General features: G+C 53.2%; 1 protein-coding gene across 14 annotated transcripts in view; it reads left to right on the forward strand.

The window, feature by feature from the left end:
* The window catches only part of ATP2B2 (ATPase plasma membrane Ca2+ transporting 2), a 360,418-nt gene that overhangs the window by 281,024 nt on the left and 64,841 nt on the right, over positions 1-14,553 (forward strand). For all 14 annotated transcript variants that reach the window (XM_033131470.1, XM_033131472.1, XM_033131469.1 and 11 more), the window contains 2 exons: positions 4,638-4,895; positions 5,908-6,033. In XM_033131470.1, coding sequence (XP_032987361.1) covers positions 4,638-4,895; positions 5,908-6,033 — 384 coding nt within the window. The remainder of the gene's footprint in view (positions 1-4,637; positions 4,896-5,907; positions 6,034-14,553) is intronic.

The following is a 14,553-nucleotide window of genomic DNA, read 5'->3' on the forward strand; positions in this document are numbered from 1 at the left end:
AATAGCATATAAAAAATAACCATTAAGGGCCTCCTGTCCCCAAATGAAGAGGTGTCTCTGAGATTCCCTGAATACCTGTTCTCCCCACGCCCTCCCAAGCCAGATTTGCCTGAGAAACCAGATAACCAAGTCTATTAGGCCAACTGCCTCAATTTTATACATAATATTACTAAGTTGATTTTTTTCTGCATGATCTCTTTCCAAAGAGGGTTTAAAGACATAAGAAGGACACAACTTACAAGATGAGATCAAATAGACAGAAAAGGAATGAACGCAAATAAACCAACTGTATTTGCTGCCACGAGTGAGATATAAATTTGACTTTCAGCTTCCTGACAGCCAAGGCAGAAAGGGAATTAGGATGATTTTCATAGCTCAAGTTATCCGTAGGAGGAAAAACAATTATTTAGGAACATAGTATGTCCCCTGACAAAGAACTCCAAGATGAACTTTTGCATAAGACGTTATGAGATACATGATGGCAGCATTTGTTGCAGAAGTTTTATAGAAAATGTAGAAGATTATACATGGCTACTTGAATAACCTTGAACAGAGCTCAGAGTGCAACACAGAAGCATAATAATAACGATAACTGTTCTAACTATTTTTATAGCCACCACTAGTTGGGAGCTTTTACAATAGTTCACTTGATCCTTAAAACAATCCGGTGAGAAGGTGCTATTGTTATCCAGGAAACTGAGGCCCTGTGATAGGAAATGACTTGCTCAGTCACACTCTGGGAAGTGCAGGACCATGACTCAGGCAGAGACGTTCTGACTTCTGAGCACTTATTCCTGTCCCTCAGCTGCATTTCCTCAAAAAGGGGCAGAATTGAGATAGTGCCAGACCTCACGTGACCCAATTCAGTACAACATTAGGACTGAGAGGGCAGGAGGTGGAGGGGAAATGGTGGGAGTCTGCATCGAGTTCCCGGTGTGTGCCAGGGGGCGCCTCCCCACAGCCCTCCAAAAAGGCTACAATCACCTCCATCTTTGAGAGGTGGAAACCGAGGCCCACAGCGGGGAGAATGTGCCTCAGGTCACACAGCTGGTAGGAGGTATGGCCAGATCCAAGTCTTCTGCTTCTTTCCACTGCCCCTCCCGGCCCCCCCACCCCAGCTCAGACAGTAGCTCAGACCACACTCTGGGTCAGTGAGGGCAGCTGTGCACAATCCACCCCTAGAGTGAAGTTCCTGCACTTTGTGACGATACTTACTTCTCCCCAACAGCCAGGCTCCGGCCTGAGCGCTGAGCTCTGAACTGTCCCTGTTGCCAGGACCACCCACTGCCAAGTCAGTTATGTATAAAATGGTGCTGGGGATGGACTAACAGGCTGGAGAGCGCCTCGCATCACCCACAGCCCTTTTCTGTTTGCTTTCTTGGCTCAGAGACCTCCAGACACTCGTCAAAGGTAAAACAGTATGTTTGTGGCAGGGCTGGCATCGGCACACTCATCGTTCCCTACTCCCTGCCCATGACAGCTCCCCTAGTGCCAGAGTGCCAGCAAGGGGACAGGCACTTAGTAGGTGCCTAGAAAACGTTTGTGGTTTGACCAGTTTTGAGGGCCCTTACTCAATGCCCGGCCCTAGTAACCACCTAAGAGGTAGCTTCCCCATTTTACTGGTGAACAAGCCCAGCGAGGCCACGCAGGTTCCCCAAGGTCACCGACAGTGAGAGGCCACACCCTAGAAAACTCCAGGTCCAGGGAAAGCAGCTGCAGGTTCCCCAGACCATGTGGTCACATCCCTAGATCCTGTCACTACTCCAGTCCAGAGGACATCTGCCCACTCCCCTCTTTCTTCCCCTTCCTAGACTCTTCCCCCAAATGCATTAGGGGCCTCAGGAGCTGTTTCCAGGGTGCAGTGGCTCCCGGTGGCTGAAGACCTAACCCAGTGATCTGCATCCCCACTTTCTGGCCATCCCAAGGCACCATGTATTCCTCAGACGGTTCTCAGGAGGAAATAAAAGCTAATGGGCTTTTGCTAGTAGAGTGAGTGCCCTCGAGGGCCAAAGGGCTCCTTGATATTGAATCAGCAAGGGCAGCAGGCAGAAGGGAACAGGGCAGTCAAGGGAACAGGGTTCAAATCCTGCTTAACCACCGTGCCTTGGTTTCCAGAAGTCAGTCTAAGGAGAGCAGTTCATGAAAAGTGTTTATCCTGTACCTAGCAGGTGCCCGGCCATGTGCCAGCCCTTACTAGGTCCAGAACTCACAGAGTCCCTGGGGTCATTCCACTTTGCAGCTGTCCAAACTGAGGCTCAGAGGGGTTAGGTCACTTACCCACGGTCATACAGCAGAGCCTGGATTTGAAGCCAGGTCTTTCCAATTCCAGAGCCTAAAGACTTTCCATTGTGCTGGGTTGTCTCTACGTGCCCTGAATGCTGCAGTAACTAATGGGGGGTGGGGTACATTGACAAAGCACATAACACGGAAAGAGCAGCCTTCCCGTGTAGAATATGTGGCAAGGGCAGGGGATACGTCCTGTATAGTGAAGTACTGGGCTCTGTATCTTAAATCACTCCCTTGAAGTCCAAGAGAATGCATTTCTGTATATTGGGTTTCTGTTTAGCAAGGTTCACCTGTGTTTCCCAATTTGGGGATTTTTATTGGTGTCATTCATGGTGGTAGAGGGGCACCCTAGTTCCCCTCCTCCTGTCATCATATGGTCTGAAATCCAGCTAGATTCCCTCTGTAATGCGGGGCTCGGGGCTCCATTCAGGCTGGCTGGGGGACTCGAATGCAATAATACACGTCAAACGCTGGGCAAGAGGAAGCAGCAGCTTTAACTGAGCATATACTGTGTGCTTGCTGTGGTCATGCTTTACATAAAGGCTCTCCCCGAGTCCTCTCAACCACCTAGGAGGGAATTTTTCAGGGACACACACTGCTGGGCCGCAATGATTCTCTACTCTTCTGAGCCTGGACCCACCCGCTGAGCCTGAACCTTCCCAGGAGCTCAAAGCCAAGATGTTTTCCCTGGTCACCCCTGGCCTTCTTGTCATGTTGCTTCTGACCCCCGGCTTCCCAGATTCTCCTGCTGGAGTCTCTTAAACTGCTCTTCTCTCTTCCTGGGGATTGACGTGGACTTCCAGGTGATCAGCCATAGGTTTATGGCAACATTTTGTACTTTCCCATGTGAGGCCACCACATGACGGAGGGGACGCTGGGCTCGGGGACAGTGGGCAGACCAAGTCTGTGTGACACTGGGTGAGATGCTGCCCCTCTGAAATGCTTCCCTTTTTTTAGCCAGCTTGAGGATTAAAGTGGATGCTTGGCATACAGCAGGCCTTGCAAATAGCCCAGCCCCCTGCCCAGCCCCGTGGAAGGGCACTCCTCTGAGTTTTCCAGGAGCGGATGGTCAGACACCACTTGTGGTTGCTTTCCATGGAGAGGGCCATTCTCCACCCCCACTGGAAAAGAGGGCCTGGGCTCTTCCTGGCTGTATCACCCACCGTGGCTGTGTCAGTCACCTCCCTGAGCTACAGTTTCCTCATCTGTTGATGGGGGCAATACCACTCACTCTCTGGATCCTTGTGGGGAAGCAGGAGATGGGATGTATGGAATGGCTCAAAAAGGCCCCAGGGCTCGGCACCAGGTGTGCAGAACCTGCCTTTGAGTCTGAGGCCTTTGCATCAAAGGTGTATGGTGTTGTTTTCTTTTTCTTTTTCACATTGTGGGCCTGGCAGGTCTCAATCTGAGGGCCCAGACTGGGAGTTTCAGTGACGTGCAGGGTCACTATCGGTCAGAGTGTAGGTGTCCTCACTGTGTGGTATAGGCTCACATCTAACAAGGGCCGAGTAAGAACCTCCTGTAACGGAACACTGGCCAGAGCTTTCTCCTTCCTCTCCTCAAACCCAGAAAGTGGTCTCAGTAACCCCCGTTTTGCAGATGAGGGCGCTGCAGCTCAGGGAACACAATGACTTACCCAGGGTCATACAGCACAGGGACAGCTGCAGAATTAGGATCAGCTTGTCATAGGGCAGGTCCAGGGTTGTGGTTCTTGCCCTCCCGCCTAGAGACCTGCCTTACGATTGCTGGAAAAATGTAAGAAAGGACATCAGCAAAACTGTTCTAGACTCTAATACACGTGTAATATTCATTGACTTCATTCTGTTGCATCTTTTTCTCTTTTCTCGTGAATCAGACCTCTCCTCTGTGCCAGGTCTGTGCTAAAGACGCCATGGAGCTTAACTTATTAAATTTTAACCCTTACAATAGGTCCCCAAGATAAAGAATATTCTTCCCATTTTACAGATGAGAAAACTGAGGTTCAGAGAGGTGAAGTCATTTACCCACAATCCCACAGCTAGAACAAAGAGAGAAGACTGAAGTGGCTAAGATGGTAGGCTCTAAAGCCAGACACCCTAGTTCTCCACTTGCTCTTCCTAGCTTAAGCAAGTCGCTTGTCCTCTCTAAGCCTCGACTTCCACATCTGTGAAATGGGCAGAGTGAATGCTCTGAGATAATGTGTGTAAAACATTTTGCACAGGACTTGGCACCCAGATGTGCTGCATAAATGGATCATGATCATCTGATTATCAGCATTTTTTACTTGGCAGAGCTGGGATTTAAATCAAGGCCCATGAGGCCCCTCCTGCCTGCCTGACCCCACCCCACCTGCTTCCTTCTGCTCTCTGCAGGATGTGCAACAGCCCAGGCCGGGGCAGAAGATGAAGGGGAGGCGGAGGCAGGCTGGATCGAGGGGGCTGCCATCCTCCTCTCGGTCATCTGTGTGGTCCTGGTCACAGCCTTCAATGACTGGAGCAAAGAGAAGCAGTTCCGGGGCCTGCAGAGCCGCATTGAGCAGGAGCAGAAGTTTACCGTGGTCCGGGCTAGCCAGGTGGTCCAGATCCCTGTGGCCGAGATTGTGGTTGGAGACATCGCCCAAATCAAATACGGTATGTGTCCCAGCCACAGAGCCAGGTGCTAGAGCCAGAGTCTGGGCAGAGGTGGGACAGGCCAAAGCGACCCAAAGAGGCTGACCCAGGGAAGGGGGTGGGTCCCTGAAGACTGATCCCAAGCCAAAATGTCACCTGAGATCCTTCGGAAGTAGAAGGCTACTTCCTGGAGGGGGTAGGATTCCAGAATCCATTTAAATCAGAAATAGCAAATACATGACCCATGTGCCACCCCTCTCAAAACTGCCACCCATCACAGACATTACTAATCAATCATAGCTCAGGGCCTAGGTGTAGCCTCAGAAGCTTCAACACAACACTCCAGGACCACTAACACTCAGGGTGGGTTTATGAGATGAAATCCATTTCCCATCCCTGATTTGGCTATTGATGGATGATTATAAGGTTACAGAAGGTATTATGGGGAGTGGACGTGGATGAGCGAACATTCTAAGCCTGTATTCCTGCCATGGATAAAGTGAGCACGCTGGTTGCACAGGGGTATAGACAACACATGTCCTGGGTAAGTAGAGGCAGAAGACAGGAGAGAGATTGGAGTGTCCTCCTCATTCAGCTCTCAGGGGCTTGGTTTCCTGATAACGTGCCTGTCTTTAGCATATTCTCCACCTCGCCAAGATAGACTAATCCCTTTCAAAAGAATTCCCCAAATCATTGTGGCGATTAGAGAATGAATGATTGAGAAAACTAGGCCCCAAATCCACACAAGGCCAAGAAAAGCACTTAACAAACTAAAGAATGTGGCCGCTAGGGCTAAGATTGTTGTTGGGCCCACCCTCCGCCCTCCAGGCCTTGGGCCCTTCCCTTGGCTCCAGTCATCAGCTCCCTGTTGGCCTGGGATGGGCACCATCTTGGTTCCTGCACCCTGGGTGCTCTATGCAGTCAGTCCCCAGTGGTGAACTTGCCCTTGTAATTACAGCTTCATTCCAGGGCCTATTCCAGCCTCTCCAGCCACCTGAGACCCCGCTGACTCCCTTGCCCTTCCTCCCACCAGGTGACCTCCTCCCTGCCGACGGCCTCTTCATCCAGGGCAATGACCTCAAGATTGACGAAAGCTCCTTGACGGGGGAGTCTGACCAGGTGCGCAAGTCCGTGGACAAGGACCCCATGCTGCTGTCAGGTGAGCTGCAGCCTGCCGGTGGGCTCACCTTCCTGAGAATTGTCCCCTTCGTGAGGCTAGAGGGTCTCGCACATTGGTTCTTGGCTCCAGCTCAGCCCCAAATGAGCACTTCCACCCTTTTCTCCAGCAAACATGCATTGAGCCTACTGTGCACCCAGCACTGCTCTAGGCCCTGGGGATAACAGTGAATAAAATCAACAAAGAATCCCTGTCCTTGCAGAATTTATCTTCTAGTGACTTGGTTTCCTGAAAAAGTCAAACAGTGAAGCTCGTTCTCATCAAGGATGAGAAAAAAAAATCAGTCAGGTAACAATCGTTTTGGACACCTACTGTGTGACAGGCATTGGGCTGGGTGATGGAGAAACAGCAATGGATGAAGCAGATGAGGTCCCAATCCCAAGGAACTGGTAGTACAGTGAGGGGAAAGACGCAATGGGAAAACTCCAGAGGGTGATAGGTGTGTGACAGAAATAAAGCAGGACAATGGGAGGCAGGTGGCTGGGAGGTGAGGGGAGCTGAGGTGTGAACGATGAATAGGAGCCGGCCTGAGACTATGGGGGGAAAGTTATACCAGGCAGAGGGAATAGCAAGTGCCAAGGCCCAAAGGCAGGAGGACCATGCTGGAGGATTGTGAGCAGCATGGAGAGGTGGAGGGGCCAGATGTCAGGCCTCGTGGGCCATGGTCAGGAGTTTGGAAATTTTCAGTGTGATAAGGATTCTCTGGGATGGTTTTAAGCAGCAAGCTGATCACATTTACATTTTTAAAATCTCACTCTGGCTGCTTCAGGGGCAAGAGAGAAGGTGAGGAAACCCTGCAGGGGTGAGGCATCAGCTAGGTGACACCCCACTTCCAACAGGGACACCCAAAAGGCTTATTGTCCAGCAGTGCTCAGCAAACATCTGCAGTCAGCTACTCTGGCCCTGGCCCTGGGCTAAGCACGGGGACCCACCCCCGGCCTTAGGAGCCCCCAGGCCAGATAGGCTTGCATGAGCTGAGCTGCCAACAGCTAATCCCACAGTGAAGGCGTGAGGAAGGTGTAAGGAAGCCAAAAAGGGAACAGAAAGGGGAGGTGGGACGGAGCTGGATTTTAAAGGATGGGGGGGGCGCCCTCCAATCAGAACTGTGGCGGAAGGACCCTTCCAGCAGAGGCGACCGTGTGAAAGGCACACGTGTGAGAGGGGTCTGAAGGAGTATGGGGACATCCTGGAAACACAGAGGGAGATCAACACGTCTACTGGGTAGGATGGGAAAAAGGAATGAGTCAGGCCTGAGGCATTTATTTATCCACAACTTATTCAACCAACACTTATTAAGCACCTTCTGTGTACCACTAGTTAACAGAACAAACAAGGTCCTGCCCTCCTGGAGTTTAGAATCCAAGAGACAGACAGTAAAGAAATCAGCAAGCAAATATGTAAGGTAATTGCAGATAGTGATAAATCAAACGAAGACATTCTATCATGGTAGTGAGATAGAGACCCAGAGGAAAAGGACAGGAATCTTAGTTGGTCAGAGAAAGCGTGTCTGAGGAGATTGGATTTGAGCCAAAACCAGAATAATGACAAGAAAGAGCATTCTAGGCAGAAGGACAGCAAGTGTAAAGGCCTGACTGAGAGATCATGAAAAGCCTCAAATGCCCTCTCAGAACTAGGGCCACATGACAGCTTAGAACCTGCGGTCCTGGTTCCAACCTCTAGGCTGAAGTGGTTAGCAGAGCGGCAAGCACCCTTGGGAGAAGTGGCCGGTAGGTCACCTGGAACAGGGGAAGTCAAGGGGAGGTGCTGCTGGGCCTAAGTGGATGGGTATATCCCTTCCTCTAGTCAAGGAGAAGCCTCATCACTGGGAAGGGGTGGCGGGATATCTCCAAAGGGACTGATGTCCCAGGAAACCAAAGTGTCCTAAGAGAGAGCTGAAGCCTGCAGGCCCTTGGAGACTCGGCAGTGAGTTCTGCCCTCAGCGGTGAAGGACAGGGGACTAGGGACCCACAAAAGGCATTCCCAGTCTCAGCAAGAATCTGGGTGAGCCCTGTGAAGCCTAAGCTGGTGGGGTCAGAATAGGGTTAGCACTGGTCCTGGGCTTGGGAGTGGGTGGGCTCCGAGCACTGACAGAAGAAAGGCACGATGGGGCCCCGAGCTCAAGTTGAACAAACTGCTTTGGTCTCGACCTGTACAACTGGCCGGAAGACTAGGTATGGAGTGGACCCTAGGCCTTGGGCTGTTAGGAGACAGCAGCCACGGTCCGCTGTGAAGTCCTGGTGGATATGGTGGGGCAGGCAGTGCCAGAGGCAGTGCCAGGAGATTCCAGCTGGTTCATGGGCTGATTCTTGGATTGCTAGTTATCTAGTAGAAGGTTTCTTGTGGCCTTCCCTGGAGCTCTGTCCTGTCACAATATGGAAAGTGTGCCCATCAAGTTCACAGAGGCCACAAGCCCAGGAAGGGGGTGGCGCAGCAAGAAAGCCAGAGTGAGGACCCACAGAGATCGCCAGAGTGCAGGTGAACGAGACTGAAGAAAGTGGAACTTGACTGTGAGCAGGAGCGCTGACATTTAGAAACACAATTACACGGAGGGAGGGAGAGGCAAGTGGCCTAGGCCAGGCCCACGGGGAAAGACAGTGAGAAAGCAGAGAAAGCAGCATAGAAGGCCCAATAGAAAGCTACCAATGTACCTGGGAAGAGAAGGATTCTGTAACAGTCAGCCCTATTGTAGGACAAAAGAGGCCACCTGACAGGGAGTGAGCGACCCATCACTGACTGCATGGGCCTGGACAGATAGTGGGTGAGAGCGTCGTAGAGTAGGCCCAAGCGCTGCGTGGACGCGGCATTCAGGGCCCTTCCCAGCGATGAGAGTCACAGATTCGTCCTGTACTTCTGCAACAGACCCACCTGGCTCATTTCCCTCTGTCCTGCCCCTGCAGAGGCTGCTCCCTCCTCCCAAATGGCCCTCTCCCTTCCACGCTGCTCCTCTAACTGCTGCCTGTCTGCTCAGGCCCCACCTCCTCCAGGAAGCCTTCTCTGACCACCACTGCCCTCAGGCAGTCACCCCCATACAGCCTGGGACCCACACACGAACCTGTAACATCCACACTGTGCTTGGCCCATTCGGGCAGAGCTTCCTGATGTTGATTGAGTGCTGCCCTGCACAAACCATCTCAAATAAAATAAAGAGCAAAACCCATCCACAGCCCCGTCACTCAAACAGAGCTAATGGGTCTCACTTTTATGGGCCCCTTCCATTCCTGGTCATATGCAGATGGACAGACGCCTCCGTGATGCACTTCTGCATCGATCTTCTCACCCAGACAGGTCCAAGCAGGCAGGAGCCCAAGCCCGAGGCTATTTGTTGTCATGCCCAGCTCCACCCCTGGGCCCTGCACACCTTAGGGGCTCAGGCACTGCCTGCCAGAGTGAGGAGAGAGAGCAGAGTAGGGCCAGGCTGAGGCAGATCCAGGCTCTGGAATGAACTCTGTGTGGCTTCGGGCACATTGCTTCACTTCTGAGCCTCAGTTTACCTGTGAGGACAATAAGGGTGTCCTGGGTTAGGATGCAGGTGAAGCCCTACCTAGCACAGTGCCGGCAGACAGAGGCTTATAACAGGTTGGTTCCCTTTCCATTCCTTGGATGGAGTCTGGAGTTGGGAAGAAACAGGTCTGAGTTCAAATCCCAACTCTCCCCCTTATTGGCTGGGAGACCCTGGATAAGCTTCTTACCCTTTCTGAACCTCCATTTTCTCAGTTGTAAAATGGGAGAATAACCCCAGCTATGTGATTATGGGAAAGTATCCACTTGCCTCTCTCTCCCCTTTCTCTCTCTCTGGGCTGGCAGCCTTCTTGCCACCATCCAGCTTCTCCCACCTTCAGTCTACATAAGCCTGCCTCCTCCAGAAGGTTTTCCTTGATTGCTCTCTTCCCCAGTGCTCTGAAGTCTGGATAGCTGCCATTTGGATGCTCGTTTTTGTGCATGACAAATATCTCAGTCCCTTTCCCTGTGCCAAGAGGCCTTGCTGGGCCTTCCAGTCAGATGACCCTCGGGGAACACAGAGGGACCAGGCTGGGGACACCTGTGGGATCCTCTTGGTAGTTCAGACCCCCGCCACCCCACCCCCACGTGGCATCTGGCACACTGATTCAGTCCAGAGGAAGGCAAAGGACACTTTGTTTCTGGGTCAGTTGGCCCAGCATGCCCACCCAGCCTGTGACCATGGACAGGTCTCTTCACCTCCACATTCGTGTCTGTGCAGTGGAGGAGCAGGTGGGGTGTCCTTCATCCTGCTTACCCCTCAGGGCTGTTGTGGGGACCATGTACATGGATGGATGTGACTGTCCTTTGCAAATGGTACAGAGTGAGGTGCTGTGTGGTGTGGAACAAGCTCAGCGTTTGGAAACAGCGCTCAGGTTCCAGCCCTCCGTCGGCTCCAGCTGTCACCTCTGCCCTTTGGGACCTCAATCCTCCCATCTGACAGATGGGGGCAGACTAGCTGTCAGAAAGGCTCAGGTGTCCCCAGCACTTAGGGCACAAAGGAAATCCTAAAGGCCTGTAGCTCCTTCCTCTGGACCGCCAGGTGGGCTCAGGCCCATGTCAGGTTCTTCAGACCAGGCAGAGTAGAAACATTGAGGAATCGCAGGCTCACAGGTCCCCGGGTCTGGACAGGGAGAGCGTGGGAACCAAACTAAGAGCACAGCTGCCCTCCCGCTGCTGCCTACAGATGTGCCACCCTGTGCGGCTGCAATGCTCCCTTTGCCAGGGGAGCCAGCAATCCAGATTTTCATGGATAGTCTCCCAATGTTAAGTGTTGGCAAAAATCCCTATTCTTTTAAAGCCTATGTGGGCCAAGCAACAGATGGGTGGCCCAGGCGTGCAAACTCTGACCTGGGCCCATTTCTTTTGTTTCGGTGTTGTATTTTAAGAAAATTTCAAACTTTCAGAAAAGTTGCAAGAATAGTACAAAAAACATCCGCCTGCCCTTCCCTCGGATTCAACTGTTGGTACCAGTTTGCCCTGTCTGCTCTCTCAGGAGCCTCCCTCTCTTTCGTCCTGCACACGTGGTGGCCCTGGGCCTCTTCATACTTCAGGTGTATTCCCTAAGAAAAGGACATCCCCATGCGTCACCATAGCACAGCTATCAATTTGGGAAACTCAACATTGATACAGTACTGTCACCTAATATACTGTCCATATTCACCTTTGCCAGCTGTCCCCACAGCGTCCTCCACCTGGGACCCAGTGCAGGACACTATGTGGCATTTAGGTGGCCTGCGCCTTCAGCCTCCTTTTACTGGGTGCAGCGCCTCAGCCTTCCTTTGCTTTTCGTGGTGGAAGGCCAGTGGTTTTGAACCTTCCTGGGTCATGAACTCCCGTGAGAGTCCCATGGAAGCAGTGATCCCTGTTTTGAGAAATAAAGGCCCAGACTTGTGGTTTTGCAGCCTTTCAGGAGACACAGATTGCTGGAGAACCTGGTCTTGTCTCGATTTGCAGCTGGAGAAACTGAGGCCCAGAGCAGGAGTGTAAGGCTCCACAGAGGGCCGGGCCAGAGCGAGACCTCAGCCCTCCCGCCCCCGGCCTCCCAGCCCAGTGCTCTTCCTGCAGCCCCCAAGCGTGACCTCACCTCCAAGGACCATGTGACTTTTATTACCCAGCAACATGGCCTGTTTGAAGTGTCTTACGGTAAATTCCATTGGGAAACCAGCAACTAGGTGCCATCAGTGCGGCCGTGGAAGGGACGGGGGCCAGGGGGCCAGGGTCGGGGCTGCCCTCAGAAGCATCAGCGTCCGGCTCCAGCAGGCCCGTGGGTTTGGCCCCTGCAGGATCCCTCCCCTCCCCCATCAGCCCTGGAGCCAGAGCATTAATGTACAAGGTTGCACAGGACATCAGCAAACCCTCTTGGGCCTGCTGTCCACGCTGCCCGCCGAGTGATAGGCCGGGCATGGACAGCTGGACCTGCCACCACTGCTGCCGCCTCCAGGGAGCCTAGGACGCCACCGTGACTGCAGGAAGGCCCAGTCTGCCTCTCGGCCCGTGCTCTCTCCATTACACTACCCTGCCTCTTCTGCATGAGAGGCAGTGGGGTGTAGTGGATAGAGCACGGGTTCAAGTCCCGGCTCCACCGCTCACAACTGTGTGACCCTTGGCCATCACTCAACCTCTCTGAGCCAGAGAGGCCACGGGTGGGTGGAAGGGCTTGGGGTTGTGCTTGTACCAAAACCTACCTCACAGGGCTGTTGTGAGGGGGATGGACTCGCGGGCGCTGAAACGATTTGCCAACTGTCTAGTGCTCTGCAAGTGTTCGTTATTACTGTTATTAACTGCGTTGATAACAATAATGATGGGAAAACTGCATCTGAGCTGGGAATTGTGTGGCTTTGCTTGGAGCTTGTGCCTGGAGGCTGATAATGATGCCGCCAAATGGCCTCCATCCTTTCTTCACATCTCCACCCCCAGAAAGAGGCCTTTTAGAAGGTACAGCCTCACCCCTCTCCCTGTTCAAAGAGAGGCCTGGGGAGTCAGAACCAGGAGAGCAAAGGGCACTGAGTCCAAGCCCTAACCTGTGCTTCATGTTCTGTGCAACCTCAATCATCCATTTGCCCTTTCTGGGCTCAAAAGTCTCGTTTTGTAAAACTAGGCCCCTCCAGCTCTGCCTTCGGGGCCTCTGTGCACCCCACTTGCCACTGCCTTTAGCCCCAAGACAGCCAACATCTGGACCAGGCCAGGTGGGGGCCATTTCTTGCTGCTCAGAACAAGTGTGAAACAGATGGGCTTCAAGACTGAAGTCGGGAAGGTTCTGGCCCACCCTGTGCTGCCAGGTCAAAGGCACTGAATGTTCAGGTGGGAAGGACAGGTGGGACAGGGCAGGCCGTCCAGCTGGCAGGAGCCACAGTGTTCCCTGGGCCTGAGCTCCTCCTCTCTCACGAATGGGTGGGAGCTGATGGCTGACGCAGCTCCCCCACCGCTCTCCACCCCATCTCCCTCCCTGCCTTCCCACTCTGTCCATAAGCCTTCCAGGCAAGGTGGAAAGAACAGGGACGAGAGCTCCAGCCTTACTCCCCCCAGCTCTGCCCCCAATAGGGCATTCAGCCTCTCAGGACTACTTCCCTGTCGGTGAAATGGGGGGATGATGGTTTTCTCAGAGTAACTGACAGCCAGGTGGAGAAACCAGCTCAGACAGTACTTGGCACATAGTGAACGCCCAGTAAATATTAGGTCTTTTCCTCCTTCCCCCAAAAAATACTTTGAGTGGCTCCCTACTGAACACCAAGCAAAGACCCGACCCTGCTACCATCCAAGCAGGCTGCTCCGTGACCCAGCTTCTCTCATGCTCCTCCCCTCATGAGCCCTGAACTTCATTCCAGCTGATCTACTGCTGTCACCCTGTCCCACCTTCCCACCTTTGCTTGGACTGTGCCCTTGCCAGTCCCCTGGGCCCGGGGTCTCTGCTGTCTTGCACTGTTGTTGATCTATATGCCTGTCTGCTCCCCTCAAACCCAATACGCTGTGAGCTCCTGGAGGGCAGGCACCAGAGGGGACCCTCCCTTCAGGCCCCAGAGCCCAGCGCAGAGTTGGCACTCCACACATCTGTCCATCAAATGAAAGAGTATGGCCCAAGCAGGGGGCTCCACGGTGTGTCTGCACAGGCCTCTGCTGGCCCCATCCAAACCAAGATCCAAACTCTCTGAGGTGCAGCCTTTCGATGGAGGCTGACCTACCCCACCCAGGGGTGACCCTTGTCTCCGGGGGCCCCAGGGAACCCACACTTCATCACTGAAAGGTGAGACATAAGCCAGACCTTCCCATTTTACAGAAGATAAAACTGAGAGCCAGAGAGGAGAGGGCTGGCCTCAGATCACTCAGCAAATCAGAAGAAGACGCCAGACTGGTCCCCAGGTCTCCTCCTTCTCAGCCCAGGGCCCTCTCTATCCACCCCCCACCATGCTTGAATATTCTGAGGGGCTCCATGGGAGCTTAGAGGAGGTAGGGGCTACCGGATGGTGCCCACGGGACCATGGACAGTGAGGTCCCAGTGCCAGGCCCTGCTGGGGACCCACACCCTCTGCTCCTGCCCAAACACCTTGAGGTTTTCCTTTGAGAGATTTAGTCATTCACCCTTTCACTTGCATGCCTGTGGTTCTGCAGCCCTTGGGGTAAGCACTGCCCTCTGCAGGGGATCCTGGAGCTAAGCTATGACAGCCTAGGTGAATGACCTGGTCCACTCAATTCTTTCTCTGGCAGGAGGGGCAGCCAGGCCCTGACGTCCTGGTAAGGGAGAGGAATGGCCCAGTGAAGGGTAGGGAGGGCAGCAAGGCTCAGATGAATTTGACCCTTTGTAAAACCATCAAGATGGCTTCTTGAGGTTGTGGTGTTCTCTGTTATAAATGTAAGACATGCGCACTGTGGAAAACACAAACAAGGAGGAAGCACTACAAAAGGTGGTGGAGTTCCGGCTGCAAGCCACGCTCTGCTGCGGGAGGCTACAGGGAGACTCATACTCAGCCTACCCTCAAGGGGCTTCCAATGCGGAGGGAGGGAACT

Source organism: Rhinolophus ferrumequinum, chromosome 17, assembly GCF_004115265.2.
Source record: "Rhinolophus ferrumequinum isolate MPI-CBG mRhiFer1 chromosome 17, mRhiFer1_v1.p, whole genome shotgun sequence".
NCBI lineage: Eukaryota > Metazoa > Chordata > Mammalia > Chiroptera > Rhinolophidae > Rhinolophus > Rhinolophus ferrumequinum.